The sequence below is a fragment of the Gallinula chloropus genome, assembly GCF_964237585.1.
Source record: "Gallinula chloropus genome assembly, chromosome: 1".
In the NCBI taxonomy this organism is placed as follows: Eukaryota; Metazoa; Chordata; class Aves; order Gruiformes; family Rallidae; genus Gallinula; species Gallinula chloropus.
In genome coordinates this window covers 7218370-7243078 of record NC_140085.1, presented here as the reverse complement: position 1 = coordinate 7243078, position 24709 = coordinate 7218370, and the positions used below count along the sequence as shown (strand labels likewise).

The 24709-nt window shown below is 44.4% G+C and overlaps 1 protein-coding gene across 1 annotated transcript in view; it reads right to left on the bottom strand.

Annotated features, from left to right (window-relative positions):
• The window catches only part of CAMK1D (calcium/calmodulin dependent protein kinase ID), a gene marked incomplete at its 3' end in the record, with an annotated part of 227028 nt that extends 203014 nt beyond the window's left edge, over window positions 1–24014 (bottom strand). The window contains exon 1 of the mRNA XM_084268080.1: window positions 23658–24014. Within this exon, the coding sequence (XP_084124206.1) occupies window positions 23658–23749 (92 nt within the window). The 5' untranslated portion in view covers window positions 23750–24014. The remainder of the gene's footprint in view (window positions 1–23657) is intronic.
• Between the last annotated feature and the right edge of the window lie 695 nt (window positions 24015–24709).

Sequence of the window (24709 nt, the reverse complement as noted above, 5' to 3'; positions counted from 1 at the left end):
TGAGGGCCAAGGGGAGATGCACATCAAATCACGGCAGGAGCACTGGCCCCCGACCCGCGACAGCTCAGCACGCCTGGGCAAGGAAGAAATACAAAATATGGGAAGAAGCAAGCACTGATGGATGGCTAAAATCACTCAGTGTTATTTTTTAAAGACTGCCGTGCAGGAGGTACCCGTGGGTCCCATCCTCTTCCCGTGTGGCTCACAAAGTTCAGTAGATTTGGGAGCAGGCTGGATTTTGCGGCCTCTAATCCCATCGTGTCTGCAAAAACAGTCTGTCGCTTCACATCTGCCTCCTTAAATGTCACAGAAGACCACAGCGGCTTCACTGCACCAACGGGCTCTTCTTTGGGCTTAATCATTGCAAATTCCCCAGGGTATGCAGTGAGCCACTTGCACTGTGCAAGTTTCCCAGGTTTGAAGGAAATTTTCCTACTTGGACCGGGGAGCAGAAGGAATGGAAAGTGCTCGGACGTTACTGCTGAATCTGGAAAAGAACTTTATTTCTCTGTTTCAGCTGCTACTGCCTAAAAGACACACATGTTTGAGCTGTCTGCACTCCACAGCCTCACATTATGGGAATTAAACCTTCCCACAAAATGCCTTGAGGGTGCCTGAGCTCAGGCTATGACAAGAAGGACCCATGGATCCACAACCTCTGCTACGGGGTTCAAGCACTGTGTTTTGGCCGAGTTTCTAGTCTTTCTGAATATGTTTTTTTCTCCCATTTACAGAGCAGGCTGCACTGTAAGGACTCTGCACTCGACTGGTGTGCAGAGCATCTACGCGGTGTTTCACAGGCAGACAGGAGATCTTTCGTCCATGCTCCCCGCCAGCTGGACATTGGCCAGTCCTGAACTGGAAACCATCTAACAATGTGGTCAGAGCTTGTACAGCCCTGGAAAAGAGGATGCTGATCAGTGCCTCTCACTTTTCTGCAATCCAAGAACAATCAAACTTTTTAAAAAAACTTTTTTTTAGGTTTTTTTCATCTTTTTTTCTTTTATTTTCCCCCCCTTTTTTCTTTTTCAGGCCACAAACACATTTTGTGCAGTGATTTTCCTCTAAAGCCACCTAAGAAGGAACTTAAACTCAGCATATCCAACTATGACTCATATTTCCCCCACTCTCCTAAACCCCTCCAGTTTTATTTGGCTAGAGTCGTGGGTTTGAGGGGTTTGTTTTTCCAATTCTTGTGTGTTCTCACCCTCTGGCCATCAACCATCCACAAACCCCAGGCAGTGTAATACCAGTTTCATGCAAGAGGGGTCCAACAGTAACACAACTTCAAAGCCAACAGAGCACCAGGCAACCAAAACCAGCCATCTTTCCTGCACTTGACCATCCCTTGGCTACAAAGGGAGGGAGATTTTCCCAGTTGGAGGATGGTTCAAAGAAAATGCAGATGAAGAAAGTTCTGCCATGGAGCTGGAGTTTCTGTGTCCCACCTGCCTGCACCTCTGCCAAACCTCCTCTGCCAAAACCCACATTTATCCAGAGAAACATCCAGCTGAAGCCATGCTTACCCAGCTCAGTGTGTCCTCTTGCCAATTTTACCATGTGAAGGCAGAAAACTGGGCCTTCCATCACCCACTAAGCCAGGAGCAAAAATATTCCTGGTTTTCTGCATAACAACCCAGAAGTGATTTCAAGCAGATTGACCTGAAAGTGCAGGACCCAAGTCACCTTTCAGCGTAAACACCAACTGAGACAAAGATCAGGCATGTGCTTTAAAAGCTTATAACCAGTCTGCACACTCCCAAAAAAAGAAAGACAACCTCAACATCTCATAACTGCAAAGAAAAACAATGATGGCTATTTTCAAGCAAAGGTAGAGTTAATGTTTAAATTACTGCAGATGCTGCTTTTGCAGGGCAGAAGCGGATCACACACTGGGTTACAAACTTGGTAAACAGAGGGTTTTTTAGGAAAACATGGTATGAGGGGGGATGTGTGTGGTTTTACTTTTTCTTTGCAAGAGCTTATTTGCAAATGACCGACATTAAAGGAATGTCTTATTTGTGCCAAATGCAAGGAGAGAGAACGGTGCTACCACCACCCTTAGAGGACTGAAAAAGGTTGCCTTAAGTTTCCAGAGATAATTGGAAATTTGGCAACTGGAGCAAAACAAAGTGAACAGAATGAAATTAGATCAAGCCAAAATAATTTTGACTTTTGCCAGTGTTATTTAATGGAAGATTTTACATACTGGATCTAACTGAGAAAGAAGCAGCTGCTATACCCATCCCTGGGACCCAACCCTGCACAAGCCAAAATGCCATTAATTTAATTGCCTAGCAGTAGTCCCAGCAACATACTGCAAGATCAGAAACATGAAACACAACCAGTTGTCTCATGGGTGAACACAGACAAATCACATACCTACATTTTCAAGCTGGCTGTTGATCAAGGTGGCCCAGTTTGAGGTACCTTTGACCTAATTTCAGATAAATTAATCACCTGCTACTGAGCACCAGAGCTATTAAATGTTTATTCTCACCTGTAAGACCGTGAGCCAGCAGGAAAAAACCCTTCTGTCAGCATTTATATCATGAGCAGCATTCACCCAGCCCAGTCCTCCTCAAACCAGTAGATCAGCTCTCCCACCTTGGTGCGACAGCTCTTGGTCTGTATCAATCTTGGACTGGTTTCAGATGAGCAACATGGTCTTTCCACCACCTCTGTCACGCAGGACTCTCCTCTACCCTTCTCAAGACCCAGATACCAGTGTCCAGGGGCACTACTGAGCTGCCTATATATATATCAGGCCAAAGAGGAATGTACCCAAAACTTGAAGGTGCAGTGAATCCTACCCAGCCTGTTTGCTGCTTTTAAAATAACAGTAATTTCTGGGAAACAGCAGATTTGTCTTAAAAAGCTGTGTTTTTCACAGTTTCTGCAGATCTTGCAATACACAAGGTGAAGTAATAATGTGTCCTTTCTTGTATTGCCTTAAGATTTTGAAACACCACCAAGTTTTATACAATCTCATCAGTCTCAGATGAGAAGAAACAGAAATTACATGCAAGAAGACCAAATTTATTGCCTTGGGTTATTCTTTCTGCTACAGTCCTTTTCCCAGAAAAGCTAAAACTATTTAAAAAAAGAAAACACCAAAAAACATTTCCTTTCCCTGTAATGGAAGAAAGTTATTTTTCTGAGCAGTCTGAGTTTATTTTCTTTTTAAAGGATTGCTTGATTCAATAAGAACCTATTAATATACTGAGTTTTGGTGCTGCATTTTGAAGGGCATCTCATGAAGGTTGGTGTTTCCTTATTGCAGTTTTTATAGAATCAAGAAAAATATTTATGATGTATCAACAGCATGCTAAGCTGGTTTTTCCCCCTCTCACCCTGCCAAAATACTTCAGCAGTGATGTTTTACAAAATGACTTTGCAGGGGCTCTGATCCATGCTCGCTGCAGCTCAGTGCTGGATGGGCACGGGCCACCAAGGGCCAGGCATCCCCACCAGATGCAGCTGTGTCTGCAACGTCATCCCCTCAGCTCAGGCTGCCCTGCAGCAGTTCCTGTTGGCATCGGTGTCTCAGTAGGGATGAGGTCAGATCTGCAGCTCCCATCCCACTCAATTGCAGCGGCTGGGGGGATCTCCCACCCAAACCCATGGGCTTTTACATGGGATTGCAAAGATGGTGCCTTGCATTATGTAGAAAGGTACAGAAATACAGAGGACAACCACTCAGAAGGACTATGGTCACCTTTCAGCAGCCCATGACTACCAGAAAAGCAATTAAATTCTTGATATTTTGGCTCCTGTTTAAGTCCCTTTGACTTCACACCTCTAACAGGGTTTTACCATGTGCCTGGGGACAAGCACACGTGGCAGTATGCATAGGCAAATTAATCACACACTAACCAGGGTGAAGCTTAACAAATGGTTTAGTGAACTATGATCTTCCTTAAATCACTAAGGAAAATCCAGTTCAGGAAAATCTCTACACTCACATAATAGTGCAGCACAGTGGTATGCTTTGCTGGTGGAGCAGTGGAAGTGTCTTGTAAGAAGTAAAAAAAAACCCGTTAATAAAACCTGAATGGAACAATGTGAATAGTGAGACTCTAATTCAGGAAGAGGTCATCACACCCCATGCAATGCATGATTTGAGAATACCTGTGTGCTTTCTCGACCATGGCTGCTCTCCTACCTACTGCCCAGCTGAGCATCCTTCTACACCAGGGCTCCTCGCTTGGAGCAGCCACAGGCTGAAGAGTGAGACCTACAGCTATTCACCTTCCCTGCAAGCTTAAGAGAAATCTGACAGGACATCCATCAGCTGGCACTGTTCTTCAAAGTGGAGAAAGACAGAGTGTTTTACCTTCCGACTATATAACTTTGCATAATAAAACTGTTTAGACTTGGAGATTTTCCTGATGAATGCCAAATGCTCTGCAGCAGCAGCCTTCGCAAGCAGATCTAAATCATGCAGCTTAAATGAAAGCTTGCTTTCCAATTTATGCACTAACTTTACCTTTTCCTTTGTGGGTTGTTTTTTTTTTTCAAGAATCAGAGAAAAACCTGGATGCACTCTGCCTACAAAAAAGGCTTTTTAAAAAGGTAACACCATGGTGACTGGAAACACTATTCCTGCTGCATCTCACAGGTACCTTTTTTTTTATCCCCTATGAAGACTTGGGAGTGAAAACATTTCTAGAATAGCTTTAATTATTTTTTTTGAAGGTGTTTCAAGATGCTTATTGCTTCAGGGTCGCTGTGGCTACTCGCTGTACTGACTTCAGTTGCTGAACTGATTTTCAAGAGGCACAAACATCGTTAGACATTTAAAAATAGAATTAAAAGATAACGAACACATCGCTAATGCTACAGATGTATCTTTGAAGCAAGATCACATTGTCTTATCACCAGAGGGCTCTTCAGGGCAGTACAAAACCTTATCCCCTGCTCTGCAAACCCCACTCTGTTGGCAGTGATGCTGAAACTGCTGCTATTTCCTGACTCCCACTTATAACCTGGATTGCACAGGAGGGGAAATCTGCCTTGCAGCTCCACAGTTCCTTCCCTAATGTCCATCCACTAGCGAACCAGTACTGGAAAACCCATCAGCAGGCAGGAGTTGAGAGCTCAGAGACATTTCTGGAAGGTCTTTCTGCCCTGCTGGGATTCCTAGCACACTGAAAGATAGCAAGTTTCTGAAAACAAAATGTATTTCAGTTAGGTTTAGTCTCTTGTGCCATTTCTGGTGTTTCTGGGGTAGAGTGGTCCACCTCCTCTTAGTCTCTGGTAGTTTTAGGAAAGGAAGCAGATTCCTGCAGAAGCCTGTCCCACATCATCTGCAAAACACCAGCATTGGAGATGAGGTCCCAGCACACACAGATACACCTTAAGGACAACTATGGAGATTCTTACCATATTGCCCTGACAAAAACAACAGCTTCCATAGTACATTTTGAACATCTCACATTGCAAGCTTTAATTAGTTAGATCTCAAAGTGAGTTACAAAGTAGGTCGGTGACTGACAGATGGGGAAACCAGGGCAGCGAGGTGCTGCAACTCTTCCAAGGTCATAAAAAAGCTCGATGGCACAGTCAGAAGTGAAGCCCACATCATCTCCCAAACAATTAGCTAGTGCTCTTCCACCCAAGTAATATCTCTACCACTAGCCCACATCATCTCCAAAGCTCCCGACTTTACAGTCTGACTCCTGCCCTTTGACCAGCTGCAGGTGCCAATATGGGGGTGCCAATACTGGGGTATCAATACTGGGAGAACAGCAACTTCAAAGACACTGGGCCAAAGAAACTGGTTGGCAAAGAAGAAGAACCTGTGCTTCTGCAGTGGCCCTCGTGTGAGCTGTAATACACATGTGCAGGAGGCTCATCATATATGAAGGCTCTTCTATATGAAGGTGGTAGATGACTTGAACAGGTTGCTCAGAGATGTAGTGTAGGCCCCATCCCTTAAGATAGAGATGATGGGGCTTTGAGCGACCTGATCACCTGATCTAGTGAAGATGCCCCTGCTTGCTGCAGGGGGTGGGGTTGGACTAGGTGACCTCTAAAGGTCCCTTCCAACCTTACACATTCTATGATTCTATATTGAAGTTTTCTAACGAGTCCTGTCTGTATGAAGTACCACAAAGACAACTCCAGCTCAAGGACAATCCATCCCTGCTGGGACACCAGGTATTTCAGACTAGTGACCCACTTCTATTAAAACTCTAAGCACTAAGCACACCCGTTTAGGATCTTCAATGGCATTTGGAGGACTCTCATTCCCTGCTCCTTCTCCTCCTCCGTCATCACCGCATGTGAGTAGTGCAGAGAGAAGGAAAAACTTCATAAAGATCTTGAAAATGGCTTTATTGACATCAAAGGCCAACTCTAACTATTTTTATTGGGAGCAGAGTTAGGCCACTACAGATAAACCCTGACCTAGACACTTTTTGATGCTTATTTGCATTTGTCACAGCCAGACACAGTTCCGGGAAATGGAATTTCTATTGTGTCTCACTGTTCAGACACAGACATGGCAACTGCAATAAAATCTACCATAAATGCTGAGGCCATCTAATAAAAAGAAGTGAGGTAAGGTTAGAGAGTTAAACCCAACATGACAGTGGGCTACACATAAAGGAGGACTCCCATGAGACAGCATGCATTTTCCTACTTGCATCCTCAGCAGACATCTCATCCAGTGTCTGTCCAGTATTGCTTTTACCACCAAAAGCTTCATATCAGAGCACACTTGGCTTTGTTAAAAGCTCACAAGCAGCCCATCAACCTGGCAGATACAGTAAGTGATGTTTAAAGATGACTTATCATGACTGTTCGTTAAGCAGAGTTTCGTCTCAAGGCTGCAGGCAGATCTAAAAGTTTATTCTGCATCCCTCTGTGATCAAGGGCAGACAAATATAAAACTGAAGGTTGCTTTTCTCCCAGCCTGGGAGCTCTGATACCTTTGCAGACACACCAACAATAAAATAAGAGAGACCAAAATGATGCCTTTTGAAATAAACTGTATTGGTCTAGATATTAAATTATGTAGACATACATAAGTCCACTATTCAAACTCTGCTCTCATTCATTTCAGAAAAAGGAAATCAACATAATACCTCACTGAAACTCTACAATTCATCCTTATAGATCATGATACACACAAGTATTTAGCAAGAGCCACAGCAGAAACAGATGCCAGCAGATGGTATTATCCTGAACAAAATCAATTAAGGACATTTACAATATGTCAAAAGTGCAGCTACAAAAACAAAGTGTAGACCTGTACATCTGTTTCTTAATGAAGCCGTGAGTATCTGACAGTTAGCCAACAAACCACAAGATAAAGACTGCAGCAACACCAATAGTAGATAAGGAAATACTGTACACGTTCAGATTCTTCAGCAGTCACCAGAAAATACAAGATGTTGAGCAGAAACTGAGTAACCAGACACTGGAAGTCCATATGCAGTGCATAAATGTAGCACAAATACAAGCATATGAGTTTTCAGTATCCCAGATTTTGTAAGGACTGGGACTTGCTCAGAAATTATAGTAATGGGAGTAATATGGCAACGATAAGAATTACTGCTCCCTTCCATTGCACAGTCCTCTGGTACATTTAAAAGGCTTCTGGGAACCCTGTTGCCTTCTCTTGAAATAAAAAGTGCTCACAATCCTCTAAAAACTGTTTATGACATCTCTGTTGACAAGCCGGTGACATACAAAGTTAGAGGCATAATGAGACACGCAGCCAGGTACGTCAACAGCATCTTGTAGACTATATAAAACACAAATGGACTGAGGGAATCCCAGAGTTATTTGTAGAGGGAACAAAAGTCTCTACATCCTTGATTTCCCCATGGAGTAGATGAGAGGTGCAAACATTTCACACTGAGGGGAGTAATCTCTTTTGTGCCACAGATTCATCACACCACACAACCCAAGCTCATTTGTAGGATGGGGACTTATTTATGGAAGAAAAGGGGAAGGCCACAGGACTCCTGCTGCTGAAGATGGCATTCAGTGTCCGCTGTGACAATCCCTGTAACTTGTTGTTATCGGCGGCTTGCTGCAGATACCCGTCGCTGCAAACAGGGATGGGACCGTCCCAGTCACAGTCCACTGCAACGTGATGAAAGGTCTGGTATTAAAATAGCTGATCACATCACCTCCGTGTACAATACTTGTTATTTAGCTCCTAGGGAACTCATACCACGTTTATCCTATGTTTTGCTGCCAAACGAATAAAATATTCAGAAAGATTTACATGAAGTGTTAATAAGGGCTGAGGACCAGTCTTCCTTAAGGACCCTGGAAAAATACAGCCTGAGCACGATGTGAAAAACATACTTACACTCTATATTGCAGCAATGCATCATTCATTTTTTTTCCAAGGCCCAGACGACAGTCTCATTAGGCCAGAGATGGATAAATGACAAATGATCTGGTGAATAATGTCACTGTGGGCTACATAGGACTTCATCCAAGCGGTACCACTGAAAGCAGATGACTGGGTAGGGGTTGCAAGGAGACAAAACATGAGGCTTTAAGAATGACATTCTTAACATTCTGGGGAGAAAAAAAAAAACAAAACCCAAACCACTGCATATTTATATTTAATCTGCTTTGTAAATTGATTTTGTCGTGTTACCGTGTCAAACCGTTGAACAAACTGAATAATTGCTTAAGCAGCATTGATGGAGATGTGACAGATTATTTGAGCATTGTGATTCTTTGTTCTCATATATCTCATTAAGAAATGATGATTGGTTCCATTTACAGCTCTTAAGTTGAATTCAGCAACCGCTGACACGCGGATTCAACCCGCCATCTACCAATTTTTTATTGTTCTCAGCCCGAAATTGTTCCTGGTGAAGTGGCTCTTGCAAACCATTTTAGTGTAGTGGCTGATGACTTTTTAACAACGCAAGACAGAAGGAAATAAAACCACCCTAAACAGACTTCCCTGCTGATTTATAGTGGCTGTGGAATGAAAAGAAATAAAAACTTCTCGTGCTTTGTATTTGTCCCCTTACCCCACCTCCTTTTTAGAGAACTATTTTTAACCTCTATCGTTCCATCAAATAAATCCACAGCACATCTCTGCAAACAACTGGGCTGGCAGAAGATGTGAACCACCCCCTGGGACACGTTCAGCCCCTTCCTCTTCTGTCCTGGAATTGCAACCTGTTCCTCCACAGCCTTGTAACTTTATATTGCCATTTGAAACCTGAGCATAAGGAGCATAAAATGCTGCTGTTCCAGCGTGCAGCTGAGTAGCATAGGCTTTTCCTGACTCCCAAAGGAAAGCCTCCAAGCTGTGCACATCAAAGGCAGAATTTTACAGTTACTCTGTGCTGCTACAAATGATTTAAGAGAAAATCAGAAGAGAAACAGGCCTGATGCACTTCTGTGTGCTACCCTCTGACTTCAGGAAGATCTATTCAGAGTGCTAAGCCAACACACAAGGATACCTCTAGGAAGATTTTTCCAGGCACCTTCTGAAGCCAAAACCATTTTTTTTAATATTTTTACTACCAGTCTCCCTCTCTTCCATATTTTGCCTCGAGCCTTGAAGTACCAGAGTATCTAAACCACTGCTTTGTCCCTAGAAGTACTGCTTACATAATAGCAGACAAGGGAATTGATTGCAGAAACTAATGCACCCGCCACCATAATGACATTAGCACAGTGGATTTTTAATTGACGCAACTTTGCAACCCGTAACTGTGACATAGCAGAGGGCAACAACAAGCTGTTGCCATTACCCTGTGGGCAGTGGTTTAGACCAGAGTTAAGCATGATTGATGAAGATGCTTCAGCCATCCCGTCTGTGGAGGGGAATCCCTTGTGAGCTACTTGAGAGAGACCTCCTAACATCAAGCACAATGTTAGTTAGTTCACCTTCCACTTGGTTTGCTCCCAAAAGTTGTAACAGACCCTATCTGCTTCACACCAACTTCATTTCCCCATGTGAAGGGTGCTTTATCTAAACAAATAAAGCCCTTGGCTGACCCAAAAGAAGACACTTTGCTGTCTTCCAGCTGTGCACACTTGCAGGATGCAACTACAGCACCGCACTGGACCAAGGGGTCTGTGTGGTATGTGGACAGGAGACAGGAAGTGGTGATTCAGCATATCAGAGGTTAAACAGAGATGAAGAAGAAGAGGAGAAGGAAGGACCATCATGCTCACTTCTTACTCGTCTGGGTTGTACCCCATGAGATAATGAACAACTGGGCAACACACAATTCCTGTTTATGTCTTAAGCAAAGTTAATATTTTCTATCTAAGAGGAGCCACCAAAAGTGTCTCAGAAATGGAGTTAGAGGGCCATAGGGGGCCTGGGGCATCACAAGGTCAAGACCTCCCATCTTTGAGAGCTTTCCATGGTCTCTGGTCACAAAACTAAGCAAGGTCAAATACCATGTATTTGAACAGCTGTGGAACACAATGAAAATCATCTCTGTTACTGATGACAGCGTGGGGGAAAAGCCACTATTCACTTTCCATCACTGAAGGCAACTGACTGGCGAACAAGAGCAGAAACACAAAAACCATCAGTTGGACCCAGGTCTTGTGTCAGTAGATGGAAGAACACAACAAGGCCTCTCAAAAACATCTGTCAATAAGTCACTGCATAGGCAAAGATATTTAGAAATCAGCTAAATCCAGTTTGCATCCAAGGATACATACCTTCTCAACTCTGTGGATATCCTCGTACTGCATTTTGGGTTAGAAACTTCATTAAGGGTAATGAAGCTTAGGTGACATAAACAAGCATGACTCTCCTGCCTTCACCTATATGTAAGCTAAATATGAAGAGAAACTCAAAATACAGAATAAATTAACAATGTTCACAATGCTCTTAAACAGTTTTTACCTAATGGCACAAGTTGTTCTCTATGCATTTCTTAATGAAGCCAAACAACATGCTGTGTGGCAAGACACTAGCACTGTATATCACAGACTCATAGAGTGGATTTGGTTGGAAGACACCTTCAAGATCATCAAGACCATCCATCTGTCCAACCCTACTAGGTCCAATACTAGACAATGTCACCAAGTACAACATCTACTCTTCTTTTAAACACCTCCATGGATGGTGACTTAACCACGTCCCTGGCTAGCCTGGTCCACTACCTGACAACCCTTTCAGTAAAGAAGTTCTTCCTAATATCCAACCTAAACTTCCCCTGACACAACTGCAGATGGTTTCCCCTTATCCAGTCACTAGCTACCAGGGAGAAGAGACTGACTCCACCTCTCTATAATCACCTTTTAGGTAGTTGTAGAGAGTGATGAGGTCTCCCTCAGTCTCCTTTTCTCCAGGCTAAACAATCCCAGCTCCCTCAGCCGCTCGTCATAACATCAGTCTTCCAAACCCTTCACCAGCCTTGTAGGCACTGGAACAGGTTGCCCAGGGAGGTGGTGGATGCCCCCTCCTTGGAGGTGTTCAAGGCCAGGTTGGATGGGGCCTTGAGCAGCCTGGTATAGTGAGAGGTGTCCCTCTCCATGGCAGAGGGTTGGAACTTGAGGATCTTTAAGGTCCCTTGCAGTCATAACCATTCTGTGAGTCTATGATTCTGTATATCACTATATAAATAGCATTTTTAATGGGTGGGTATATATACTTTACGCACCTATACATAGTCACTATATCTATTTATATATATATAAATTGCTCCTACCCATTCACCATAACCACATGACAAGTTACCATATAGGTGTCACAGCATCACACCATCCCCAGAGCAAACAGTGGCTCTGAGGCTGACAGTCACTTTAGTTGCCCCTGACTGAAGATGATGAAGCATCAACTGCTGCACTGCACACGCAGTGCTGTCCACGGCTACAAATTTTTGCAGCATGTCTGTGAACAAGCAGGGGGCCCTAGCTGTCTCTGGAGGCAGTGAAGATAAAAGCAGCCCATTTAGATGGGCCTTTCCTGGCATTTCACTGTAGTTGAATCCCACTGCCCTGCTTTGCCCCAGATCTTTCTCTTTTGGCTTTCCCCTGGTGCAGCTCCACTCACCTGCAGAACAAGCAAGCTCTTGGCTTTAGTACTTGTTCTCTTTCAGCAGTGCCAGAAGGGCACACGTTTGCTTTCTGAGTACAAATCATCTCAGCTGTCACTCAGGAATCCTAGAATCACTTTATTTTCTTTCCATTAAAAATACAAGATCCATCAGAGAAACTCATTCAATGGGCTTGCCTACAAAGCTCTGCAAGATTTTTTTTCAAGGTCTCTCTCTTCAGAGCAAAGGATTTATGTCCATTACATAAATTACAGCTATATGGCTACATCCAGGAAAATTAGTCAGTAAAATTACTCCAGATACACCCCAATGGACCCATGCAGTACCTGCGTGTCCTCAGTCTACATGCTTTTGAGAATCCCATTTTTTCTAGCTCATTTCTTGGTGCATTCTCCCTCAACCTCTAAATATATAGCCTCCTGTTTCCTTAAAAGCATAAGCCATTAAGTCAAACCTATGGCATGAGAGATTTTCCTTCATGCTGAGTTATTCCCCTTGTGCCCCAGTGCCTGGGTAGTTTGGCCAACAAGAGTCCCAACTTCATTCTGCTCCATAAATGCTTTTATCTAAGCATCTTCCTGTGGTGAATCAAGCAACTTGGCTAACAAGCCACATGTTATTTCCTTCCCCAATTGCTCCCTAAAGACAGACACATGTGTTCAGCAGTCTGTTAGTAGGGATTTCAGTGCTGGTTTGGGGTTTGGGTTTTTGTGCAATTTAGGGAGCATTTTATGTTGGGAAGGAAAACTTGTTTGCTTTGCAATATTCAGGTTGCTATGTAATTATGCTAGAAAAGGTGTCTCAAAACACTGTGACTTGGACTCAGAGAATGAGGTGGTGTTTTTAATGATGATGATCATCAGCCCATGGAGAAGCTCAATATGGTGCCAGATTTTCCCCTCAAAAATGTTGCATCTTTTGAACAAATTAATTAATTACACCCCTGTGGCAAGAAATCCCATTAATGCAGAGGTGTGTGAGGCTGACGATGATCCCAGAGCTTTAGATAGTCATTTAGATATCTCAGGCCCCAGCTACAAAATGTCCCAAAGTGAAAGATGAAGCCTTTGAATCTGCTCAGGTATTGTGAAAGAAGGGTAGGGAACACGAAACAAGTTTAGTATGTTCACAGCATCTTCTGCCGTTGACAGCGAGTATCAAGCACTCTGCTGTGCCTGGAATTTCCAAAACGCTGCAGGCTTCATGGCTGGGCATATTGTAGTGATTTACTTATGCTGAGAGGCAGCAGAAGACAAGAGCAAGCAGTGGGAGGAAATCTCCAAGCCAACTCAATGTAACAGTGAGGGATTATTCAGGGATGCTGCAGCAGTCTCTCTCAACTACAGCTGAATTTGATTATCAACCTGTGCCTTCCCCAAGGAGTTTTCCACATGGCTATAAATCCTCTAAGTCCTCTCACCACCCCCCATCCAGCTCCCTTCTGTGTTGTTTGGGTTTTCCTACATCATTTTGGTTTTTAACACAGTTTTTCATCCAATAGTTTCCCTTATTTCAGCCCATCACAGGGGAATGGCAGGGTCACAGCTAATGAGTTTTGTTGGGAAGTTGAAGCCTGATTGAAGCCTGGTCCCTTGAATTATTTAAGCCAGGATGGGAGGACATGATGCCACATTGCCCTGAGAACCACCTGGTCTGCTCCCACTCTTTATAGCTCTGGGAAGACCTTGATTCCTCTGAGCACTTAGAAACAACACAGCAATAAAGCGTCCGCTCTGTTACCAACAGCATACAGGCAGCATTTTGCATCTCCAAACATTAACCAGTAAAAACACCAATTATACGAGATGACCCGGAGTGAATCACATATTAATAAACACATTTTGAAGACACTGCTGCTGACACAGTGCCCACTGTGAAAAGAAGCAGGACAGTCCACAGCATAGAGCTGGAGTTAAGAGTCAGGCTCAGCTCTGGGTTTACAAGTGACACACTTTCTCACCTTTAACAAAACAGCATTAGCATTTTTGTCTTATTTATTTAGATTATAAGTTCTTCTGGGCACAAAGTCTTTTACTCTGGTGTTTCTAATATTCATAGCTCAACGGTGCCTGACCTCATTTGAGGCCAATAAAGGTCTTTGTAATAAAAAAATCCAAATACTGTAGACTCTTCATATTCCGCTTCCTAGTCCCCAACCCTTGAACACACACCAGCTTTTCAGCCTTTGCAAATATTTAAAATTAACAAGGGTGCTTAAGCTGTTTTATTTTGTACTACCCTTAAAGGCTGAACATTTCTGCAACCAGTAATGTAATTGGTGGGAAAAGCACAGCCACATTTCCCTAGTGCACATGCCATGGGGACGAAAGGCAGTCTTTAAACATGCTGCTCAGCTACAACATGCCAACATTAAAGAATGACTCTGCAGCACTGGGTGGGAATGTCTTCAGGGAGATACCTGTGTGTATGAGTAACTCTTTCTTTGGAGCTTCTAGGAAGACCTTCAAACCTTCACACCCCCCCTGATGATGACCAAGGCTTGTATTACTCTCCTGACACATCTTGCCCAAGCTGCCACATCACAGAATCACAGAATCACAGAACATTAGGAGTTGGAAGCGACCTCGAAAGATTGTCTAGTCCAACCCCCCTGCCAGAGCAGGATCACCCAGACTAAATCACACAGGAACACATCCAGGTGGGGTTTGAATGTCTCCAGAGAAGGAGACTCCACAACCTCTCTGGGCAGCCTGTCCCAGGGCTCTGTCACCCTCACAGGGAAAAAGTTCCTCCTTCTATTTACATGGAACGTCCTCTGCTCCAGCTTGCACCTGTTGCCCCTTGTGCTATCACTGGCCATCACTGAGAAGAGCCTGGCTCTGTCCTCCTGACTCTCACCCTTTACATATTTATAAACATTCATAAGGTCACCCCTCAGTCTCCTCTCCTCCAAGCTAGAGAGGCCCAGCTCCCTCAGCGTCTCCTCATAAGGAAGGTGTTCCACTCCATCACCCTGGTGGCCCTGTGCTGGACTCTTTCAAGGAGTTCTATGTCCTTCTTGAACTGAGGGCCCAGAACTGGACACAATATTCCAGGTGTGGTCTCCCCAGGGCAGAGTAGAAGGGCAGAAGGACCTCTCTTGATCTACTAACTGTCCCCCTTCTAATACACCCCAGAATGCCATTGGCCTTCTTAGCCAGGAGGGCACGTTGCTGACTCATGGTCATCCTGCTGTCCCCCAAGACCCCCAGGTCCCTCTCACCTATGCTGCTTTCCAACAGGCCAGTCCCCAACCTGTAGTAGTACCTGGGGTTGTTCTTCCCCAGATGCAAGATATTACACTTGCGCTCATCAAGCCTCTTCACTCCCACTGACCAAATTCCTAGGTCCTCTGTACTCTGGACACTCAGGGTTGAAAAAACATACCTTCAAATAGCCAACCTAAAACAGGAGAGTCTTATGATAAGGAAGACAATGAGTAGAATCCACTGCAAGCAGAAAGAGTGCAAGAGCAAAGGGTCTGCAGGAGATGTCACGTGCTGAACCCTTTTGCAGTTGATGGTAGATGCTCGTAGCTGTTTACATCATTAAAAGCCCTTCCCTTTCATTTCTACTGGAAACCAGAAGTAAACTGAAACTGTTTTGTTTATCTCTGATCGGGAATATAAGAAAATAAAACCAAAAATCAAAATAAATCCTCAATACATCTGAGGCAACGTTCTGTCTCTCATGTGTTTCTTCCCCTTTTGACCCTTGAAAAAGGTATTTTAAGAGCTCCTGTTGTAGTTATATAGTCCACTTGTCCAAAGCTGTTGATATTTTAACTGTGATGACTGATATTACCCAGGAAAAGAGCAAGCAAAATCAGTGATCCATCGTTACAGCAGATCTCCAGCCCTGTGCTCAGCTGTTCTACACTCACATCAGATCCAAAAAAGAGCTTCCCAGTAGCTTTTTTTCAGCACATCCAGTGTTAAATTTTTTATATATATATATATATTTAATTCAGCCAAAATATCTGCTAAAAAAATATCATTTTAATTTAACCTCATACAATCTGTTTGGTGAGTAATTCTGGCATAAAATTCAATACACAGCTTTCAACATGAAAACATCAGTGAAGGGCCTCGAAAAGTTTATTAACAGTCTGTTATTTATATTTTTCTTTTTAAAAAATGATTGACACAACATTCAGAGGAAAATTATAGGAACTGAGAAGACAGATTAAAAAAAAAGCCATATCGGTGCTGAGATTTGATAGAAAGGTTTTAAGGAACAGTATGATTTCTAGAAAAGCAAAATATTCTGATTGCTAAATTATTTGTCAGTCAAGAACAGCCCAATCACACACATATGTTTGCAAATCATTGTTGCTGTTAATTATTATTTACAGAAAACCACTGAAATGCAAGGTGATTTGGATTCCAACAAAAATGACAGATTGCTGCCCCAAGGAACTTTTTATCCCTCCTTTCACTCATTACCTGTTTACTAACAGTACCTATTTAGTTCCAACTTGTTTTCATGCTATCAAAAATGACTAGAAAATTAGGTACTATTAAGTAATCATAAATATAAACTGTGACTCACTGGTTAAGTGAATACTATTACTGGCAATAAAATCAAAAATTCTATCATGAATGTTTGTTATTGTCAAGCCAACCAAAACAATACAACTTTATTCAATATTAATTTTATCCTTGGATGCCTGAAAGGATTAAATAACTCCAACCGATACTCTGCATGTAGTCAGGAGAATTGTGTGTGAGGGGCAACAAAAATGATTGAGGTCAGTCCCAGAGGTAGGGAGAAAAAGAGACAAAAAGGAAGGGAAAAAAAAATACATAAAGAGATATTTCAGTTCCTGTGTGAAAGCAGATGGAGGGTGAAGGAAGCAGACAGGCTGCTCCAGATGGTGGGAGCGGCAGAGAAGAAGGCTCTCACACCCACTGTGTTGTGGCTGGGATGGGAAGAATAGACTTTTGGTTAAAGGATTACTATCGGACTCCCCAAAGAGCTGGGTTCAGGCTCCATCCACTACCTCCACACCGCATCTTCACACCCTCAGGGTTCTGCTTGTTGTGATCTTCAGGGTGTCAGTGACCTCTGCGGCTCACAAAACATACCAATGATTTTAGGCGTGCTTTGCCTTCAGCTCACATTGACACAAAGAGCAGTTATGGAGTTGGCATTAATTATATCAAGGTTCTCAGTAGTAGTAATATTGAGTTTTGTCCTCAGCAAGGATCACACTGTGCTAAGCACTGTGTGAAAACAGGGGTGGGAAAGCTCAAGTACTTATTCCAACCCTATGCTTGCCAGTCAAGCACTCGGCTGCACGGGCTGGAGGTGAGCGGGTATCCTCCAACAGCAGGGAGCTCGAACAGCACAGACACATAAGTGAAAGAGAAGCCATGGAAAACAAGATGAGACAGGGTAAGAAGAGGTAAGGCATCCGAGTAGTAGAAAATACTGCTCGTGAAGGAAGCGTGAGCACATAGAATCACAGAATGCTTTGGGTAGAAGGGACATCAAAGATCATCCAAGTCCAACCCCCTGCCATGGACAGGGACACCCTCCGCTAGCCCAGGGTGCCCAAAGCCCCATCCAACCTGGCCTTGAACCCTGCCAGGGATCCAGGGGCAGCCACAACCTCTCTGGGCACCCTGTGCCACGTCATAGTAAAGAATTTCTTCCTGATATCTAATATAAACCTATCCTCTTTCAGCTTGATGCCATTACCCCTTGTCCTATCACACACAAGCTGACACTACAGCAAACTGGGTATCCCCAAAATTATGTATTTACCTAAAAGTCCTTGATTACTGAGTATTTTGGAATGCTATTTTTAAGCAACTAAGTAAAATTGACCTTTATGCTTCACTGCTGCCCCAATGAAGCACTGTCCACAGTGCAGCCATGAACCCTGGGTTAATCTGGAGCGCTGTCAGAAATCCCTTCTCACTGATGCCTGTAGATTTTTTATTCTCAGTCCTCTCCATCAGCCTTTAAATCTGTTGGCCATCTTGCTTTCCTTTCTTTCCCATTTCTATTCCAGCTGAATACTCAAACCCATTATTTTCTCTAACTGTCCAAGGGTGACTAACAATCTACATCACAAGATACTACAATTCACATCACAAATTGTAGGGGCTCGTTATTTTTAAGCCTCCAAGAACACGCTGGATAGTGAACTATGCCACACAATAGCACATGGGATTACTTGGTTTAAGACAAAAGTGTCACCTTAAAGGAGTCCTCACAGTATTTTTCTTCTCACCCTGTATTGAGTCCACAAACCAAAATAACTGAGTTGTTTCACAATGTTAAGTTAAACATTAATACCTGGACCTCAGATTTCACTCCTCCTCCTACAGATGCTAGAGAGGTGCTGTAGGTACCATCTTAGCACAAATTATCCCTAGCCCCATGTGATTTTGATGGTAAGATTCCCAGTACTACAGATTTTAAGGTCAGAAATGACTGTGAAACATCTTCTGTTAATATGACCAAGATGCCATTTCCCAGTGATTCCTGCATGTAGCCTCAGAGCTTTCAGCTGGCAAAAGGTTTTCATAGAATCATGGAATCATGGACTGGTTTGGGTTGGAAGGGACCTCAAAGATCATGGGCAGGGACACCCTCCACTAGAATGGGTTTTCTCTCAGCAAGTCATCCTAGAAGATCTGGGAGCCACTTGCCTTCATCATTTGCCCCAGTGGTTCACTAACTTTCCTCCTGAAAACATGCTTCTAATCTTCCACCCCTTCAGGCCCTCTATTTTCTTCCCTGAAGATTTTTTTACTGTGAAATATCTCTTTAATGTAATTTTTTAAAAGGAAAACACTGAACTGAGAAAAATATGAAACTGTCTGACAAAGCCACTGCTGCTCACTGGGGTGTTGTAAGAGAGGCAGAAGTTGCTGGTAATGTCAGCAGAAACATGAAAATCAGACAAACTCTTCAATCTTCACAGATGGTATGGATCCAGAGGAGGCACAAATACCAAAATGTGTCCTCAACTCTTGAGAATTTCCAAAATCAGAAGGGAAAAACAACTGAGTAACTTGCATGAAGCCTCAAGTTAAATGAAGATGAAACGGTGATGATTGTTTTGTTGAATCCAACACAAGAGCTTTTGGCACCCAGTTGATGAGAAGGGAAGATCTTTCACCAGAGACAACCAGACCTTGAGGCTGCTTGTACCTCCAGCACCTCCTCTCCATGCAGCAACTCAAATGCACTGGGACCTGCTAATGAAAAGACTGCCAAGTGTGAGCCTGCATGCAGAGCAAGGTACCATGAAGGACATGAGAAGACTAAAAGACAGGAGACCGCGTGGAAGAGTTTGGGACAGTGTGTGCACGTGTGTGCACACGTGTGAAACAAAATAGATGTGAGACTGGGCTGTGAAGTGACTGCACAGCACAAATGAGCACTTATGGGTGTGTAGAGGAGCCATAAAGAGCACCAGGAGCCCATCAAATGATGTAGGAGTATAGTAGAGACAAGAGGACACAGAAGAACCATAAATTATGGTAGAGTCCCTAAGAAAAACAGAACAACCTATAAATTGTCTCTGTACTGTATCATAGGAAAGTGCTGGGCACATCACTGACACATATTTGCCTTCCCACCCAGCTCCTATGATGTTATGGCTATATCCATGTAATTCCCTATGTTATTGTTACTAAGCTTTAAGGAATCTATGACATCATTTTTAAGGACAGCACCAGTATTTCCATAGTTACAAGCTTGTGTCTTTCTAACTGTGATAACTTCATCAGAACTCTAACATCAATAAGGCCCAGTGACAGCTACCTTAGAAATGGGGGCTGGTCCGATTAGGCAGACCAAAGGCTTGGAAGCTTTCCTCATTGTCTGGTGGATGACACAGTGTCTCTTACTACCTCTTGGCATGTAAAAATCTGAGTTTTTAAGTGCCTTAAACATAAAGTCATTTAAATACGGAGAAAAAAAATTCTATTTCAATGATCACCCATCTTCTCATCAGGTTCCTGTTATCATGCAACTTTGTATCTCAAGGGTTGGGGCCGAAATCGCCCCCTCCAGGCAGGCCTGCAAATTGAGTAGGGCTGCAACAGGTGAATTTGTGGGAATTCTGAAAAGATAAGCAGCAAGTTAGAGCCTCTTCTTTCCTCAAGACTACTTATCTTCACTTGGAAGGGACTCCACATTGCACCAGCTGAGGCTCTGGATGCTGCTGTGATTTTATTTTATCTTTGATTTACTTTCTGTATTTCTCCCTCATTTTTTTTTTCAGGCTGTGTCATTTCACATCCCATGGCTCAGTAGTGAACAGGTCCAGCCTCAAGAAAAGGCACCCACTGAACCTGCACATGCAGAGTGCAGCTCACTGCTGTGTTACTGCAGTCCTGCGTGGACCCATACTGCTGAAATGAAGCAGGAGAATTATATGTATTTTCTATATAATAATATAAAAATGTACTTTATATATTTATCTTTTATTTATAATGCATTCTATTTTATAGATTAAAATTACCAATGTGTTTTTCAGACACTCTGGTACCCAGGAGGTTGCAGTCACAGAGTAAAATTGCACATGCTTAGGGACTGTGTACACACCAAACAGCGTAAATGGAGGTTTGGGTCCCATCTGAGCCAGTCACTTCTTTAGGAAAACACTAATCCTCAGCCACCAAAGAAAACAACTATTTGGGTGGAAAAGGCTCCTTAACATCTGGAAGTGATGTCCAATCCAGGATGCCTATTTAAGTATCAGTGCGGCTGGACATGATTTAGAGGGACATGTAAATAATTAATTCCTGCTCTGGAAGAGAGAGCTCCGTACTCATTAGAGGTTCCTTGAGGCCCAAATGATATAATGATTAACCGAGTAAGGATCTTTTTAATAATTCCACCAACCTCGACTCTCCTGCGTTAAAGATCTTTCATCATTTATTCAGATGAAAGGCTCCTTCCAGGGAACAAATCATTAACAGAGTATACACATAGATTTAACACTCGCAAATCAATGCACTTAAAATAATGTTTTAAAAGTTTCTCTTTCACTTTCTTCCCCCTGATTTGGGGGTTAAATGCTTTTCTTTTTCTAACCAATGTTAGTTACCACAGGCAGCTCAGACAGCTGCGTGCGAAAGGGCTGCTGCTCTGTTAAGAGTGCTTTTAGCACTTTGGCATCCTGAAATGGAAGGTGGCAGAGGAACGCGAAATACAGCGACTGCACCAATCCAGTGCACCTCATCTGAGGCAGTGAGTTTTTCACCATCACCCTATCCACACCAGAGAAAAATCTCTGAGGTGGCGAGATCAGCCGATGGATGTCCAACACGGTTCGGCATTACAGCACAGCGGGGGATCAAAGGAGATTTTATCCCCGTTCCTAAATAATACCAGAGGAAAGGATTTTGGTCCAGATGCTCTAAAGGTATTTAGACTTTTGCTAAATCTCTATTTAAGTACTTTCCTATCAATAACTCAGAATGTGTCCCATCACCTGGACTCCTGCCCTCTCTCTCTGCTGCAGGGGTCCATGAGCAGCCAGGCTGTCGTTGCCTTCGGTGGGAATAGAACAAGCACTTTAATGACTCGCACAGCAATGGCCTAAATTTTTCAGAAGTTTCACGCCCTGCTAAGTCACACCAGAGCTGGTAGGAGCTGCAGGTGCTGTGCTGGTGGGCGGCCAAGGACAGAACCAAAACTCAGATTCAAATCTTTAATTATCAGCTTGCTCCACAAAATTAAGGAATGCACAACCAGACTGCAATTGGTGTGTAGGCTGCTAAATGCACACACGTTCGTAATTAACGTGCCTGGGTCTGGAAAACAGCTCTATTTTCTTTCTGCAGGGCCTGTGTTTGAAATCCAGTTATTTCCATTTTCTAAAACTTTCTAGAGTGACTGCTAAACCAAGTTTAAAAACTTCACACCTTCCACTCCCATCACAGAGGACTTACCAACCAAACTGTGAGGCTAAGACAACGGTTAATAGTTCGAGACACTAATTGGCCGTATTTAATGAATTTAATTTGCAACAGGCATGCTAATATGCATAACTATTAACTCTGACCAACTTTACCTTCCTTGGGACCTACACCTGCTCCCATTAACGTCACTGGGATATGGATCAAGGCCACAACATTAACTCTTTCCAGAGCTCTTCAGTGGCACAAATTAACCTTCGCAGATGGCTTTATACACCACCAGGCAGGTAATAGAGAGTGGTGTAATGGAAACCACAGCAAGCTGTCCTGCTCCTCTGATGAATCTCTTCTCATTAAGACTTTCCTCCCCAGACCCTTTCGCTCAGGAAGGGAACTGCATGCCTAAGGGAGACAAGCAGGGACACATCTCTCCTGGTACGAAATTCTGACAGCAAAAACTGCATGAAGGTGACAAAAATACTCCATAACACTTAGCTCTTACGCTGCGCTTTGCTGCTCCAAAGGCCTGGGCAGACATTCATTTCATTCGCTAGGTCAGCGGTTTTCCCAGGGCTACACTGTCTGCTCGCCGTGCGATGGAGTTGCGTGACCCACCTTCATATGAAATGACCAGCCTGATTCTTACTCGCACTTTGTCCATAGGAAATCAGTGAGCCCGTGAAGCAGAAATACTCTGTTTATAGGGAGCCCTCCCTTGGAAGCTGAAAGAAACTGAAATATTACAGCCGAAAGTTGTTCAACCGAATTTCTGAAGTGGCACGCAGAGTATGAAAAGCATCACTTGGGATCAACAACGCTTCGTTGGGAGTCGGGCTTAAAGTTGCAATTAAAGGAGGGACTCACACATACACAAACACACACACACAGACAGACATACACACACACAGAGCAATGAAGAGCACTCCCAATACAACCAAACTTTAATTACAACATATACACACACACAGAGCAGCCTACATACTGACTTCCTTCAGCACTCCCGACTCTGTATCTCTACAATATCCGATAAGCCAATATTTTTTTCCCCCCCAAAAAAAAATCCAAAAATAAAACTCTCTGCTCAGCCAAAAAAGCAGCACCCGCGCCCCGCTCCCTTGCACCATCTGCGCATGTTTATTCTCAGCCGTCTGAAAAAAAAAACAACCCCAGCAAGCAGCAACTCTAACGTTTTACTAATCTTTCTGCCCTGCCACTATAAATAACAGAAATAAAGCCCCACAACAGTTAAGCATCGTAGCTGAAACACACCCAATCCACTCCGATTATTTCTGCTCGCCTGTCCACGCACAGGCGCAGCCATCGGCTTCAGGGGGAAGCGTGCAAGTCAGACCGCATTTATTTACAGTTGCACTACCAAGCAAAAGCCTTTCCCCGTCTCCTCATCCCATGAATATTTTAAAACACGGGTTTTCTTCCTTTTTTAAATCTTTTTTTTCTTCGGTTTTTTTTTTTTGGGGGGGGGGGGAGGGTGGGGTGTGTGTCAGCCCAGCTCCTGCCCCACAGTTGTATTTTCTCCTTGTTTCCAGATTGCCCCGACTTCTCGCTCGGATGGATGAGCGGGTGGACACGGAGTGGCACCGATGGGTACACACGCGAAAATACACACACAGAGACAGACACACACATACGCACCCACCCGCGGAGCGACCCGCGCATCCCCGCGGGGAAAGGGACAGAGCCACCCCACGCACACACACACACACTCCCCCCACCCCAGCCGCTCCCCGCCACCTACGTCCCCAGCGTCTCCTTGAACTCGAAGATCTTCTTGATGTCCTCCGCTTGCTTCTTCCAGGAGCCGCCACCGTCCCCGTTCTCCCGGGCCATGGCCGCGGCGCGCAGCCCCGCGCAGCCCCGCGGATGCTGGGCCGGGCGGCACCGAGCCGGCGGGCGGCTTTTGCTTTCTCTTCTGCCGCGGCGGCAGCGGCTGCTGCGGCTGTCTCTTCTTCTTCTTCCTTCTCCTCCTTCTTCTCCCCTTCCTCCTCCTCCTCCTCACACTTCCTGCCCGCCGCCGCTTTTATTTCCTCCGCACTCCGGCGAGCTCCGCGAGTGTCACTTTTCCTGGGCTATTTCCTCCCAACTTTCTCCGTGTCCCCCCCGCCTTTCCCTCCTCTCCCCTCCTCCGCGCCCCCCCGCGGAGTCACTCGCGGGGCTGCCCCGTCCCTCCCTCCTTCCGCGACCCGCGCAGCAGCTGCGCGCCCCCCCCCCGCCTTGGGGTCACTTTGATCTCTGACAGACCCACCCCGCGAGAAAGTCTTTTTTTTTTTTTTTTTTGGTGGGTTTTTTTTCTTTTTCTTTTTCTTTTTCTTTTTCTTTTTTTTTTTTTTTTTTTGAGGGAGGGTCACTGTTTCTCTTCCCCCTCCCACACCCCCCGTGCGGGGCTTGCGGAACCCCGTGGGATGCTCAGCCTCTCGGACGCGGTGCGGTGCGGTGCGGAGCGGAGAGGTGCAGCCCGGCCGGCTCCGCGGGTGCAGCGGCTGTGCGCGGTTGTTATGGCAATGGGAGGAGGAGGAGGAAGAGGAGGAGGAAGAGGAGGAGGGATGAGGAGGAGGAGGCAGCCCCGCCGCTGCTCTGCTGCCTGGCGCTGCCCCTCCTGACTGAATGACTGGAGATAATTCGCATTGCACCAAAACCGCGCACGTCAAACGGGAGGGGAGGGAAAGCAAAGAGGGAAAAAAAAAAAGAAGGGAGAGAGCAGGGGAATAAAAATAATAAATTAAAAGCCACACCACAGCGGCCGTGCTGCCTGGCCGGGTTCTGCGCGGGGATGCGCAGGGATGCTCAGGG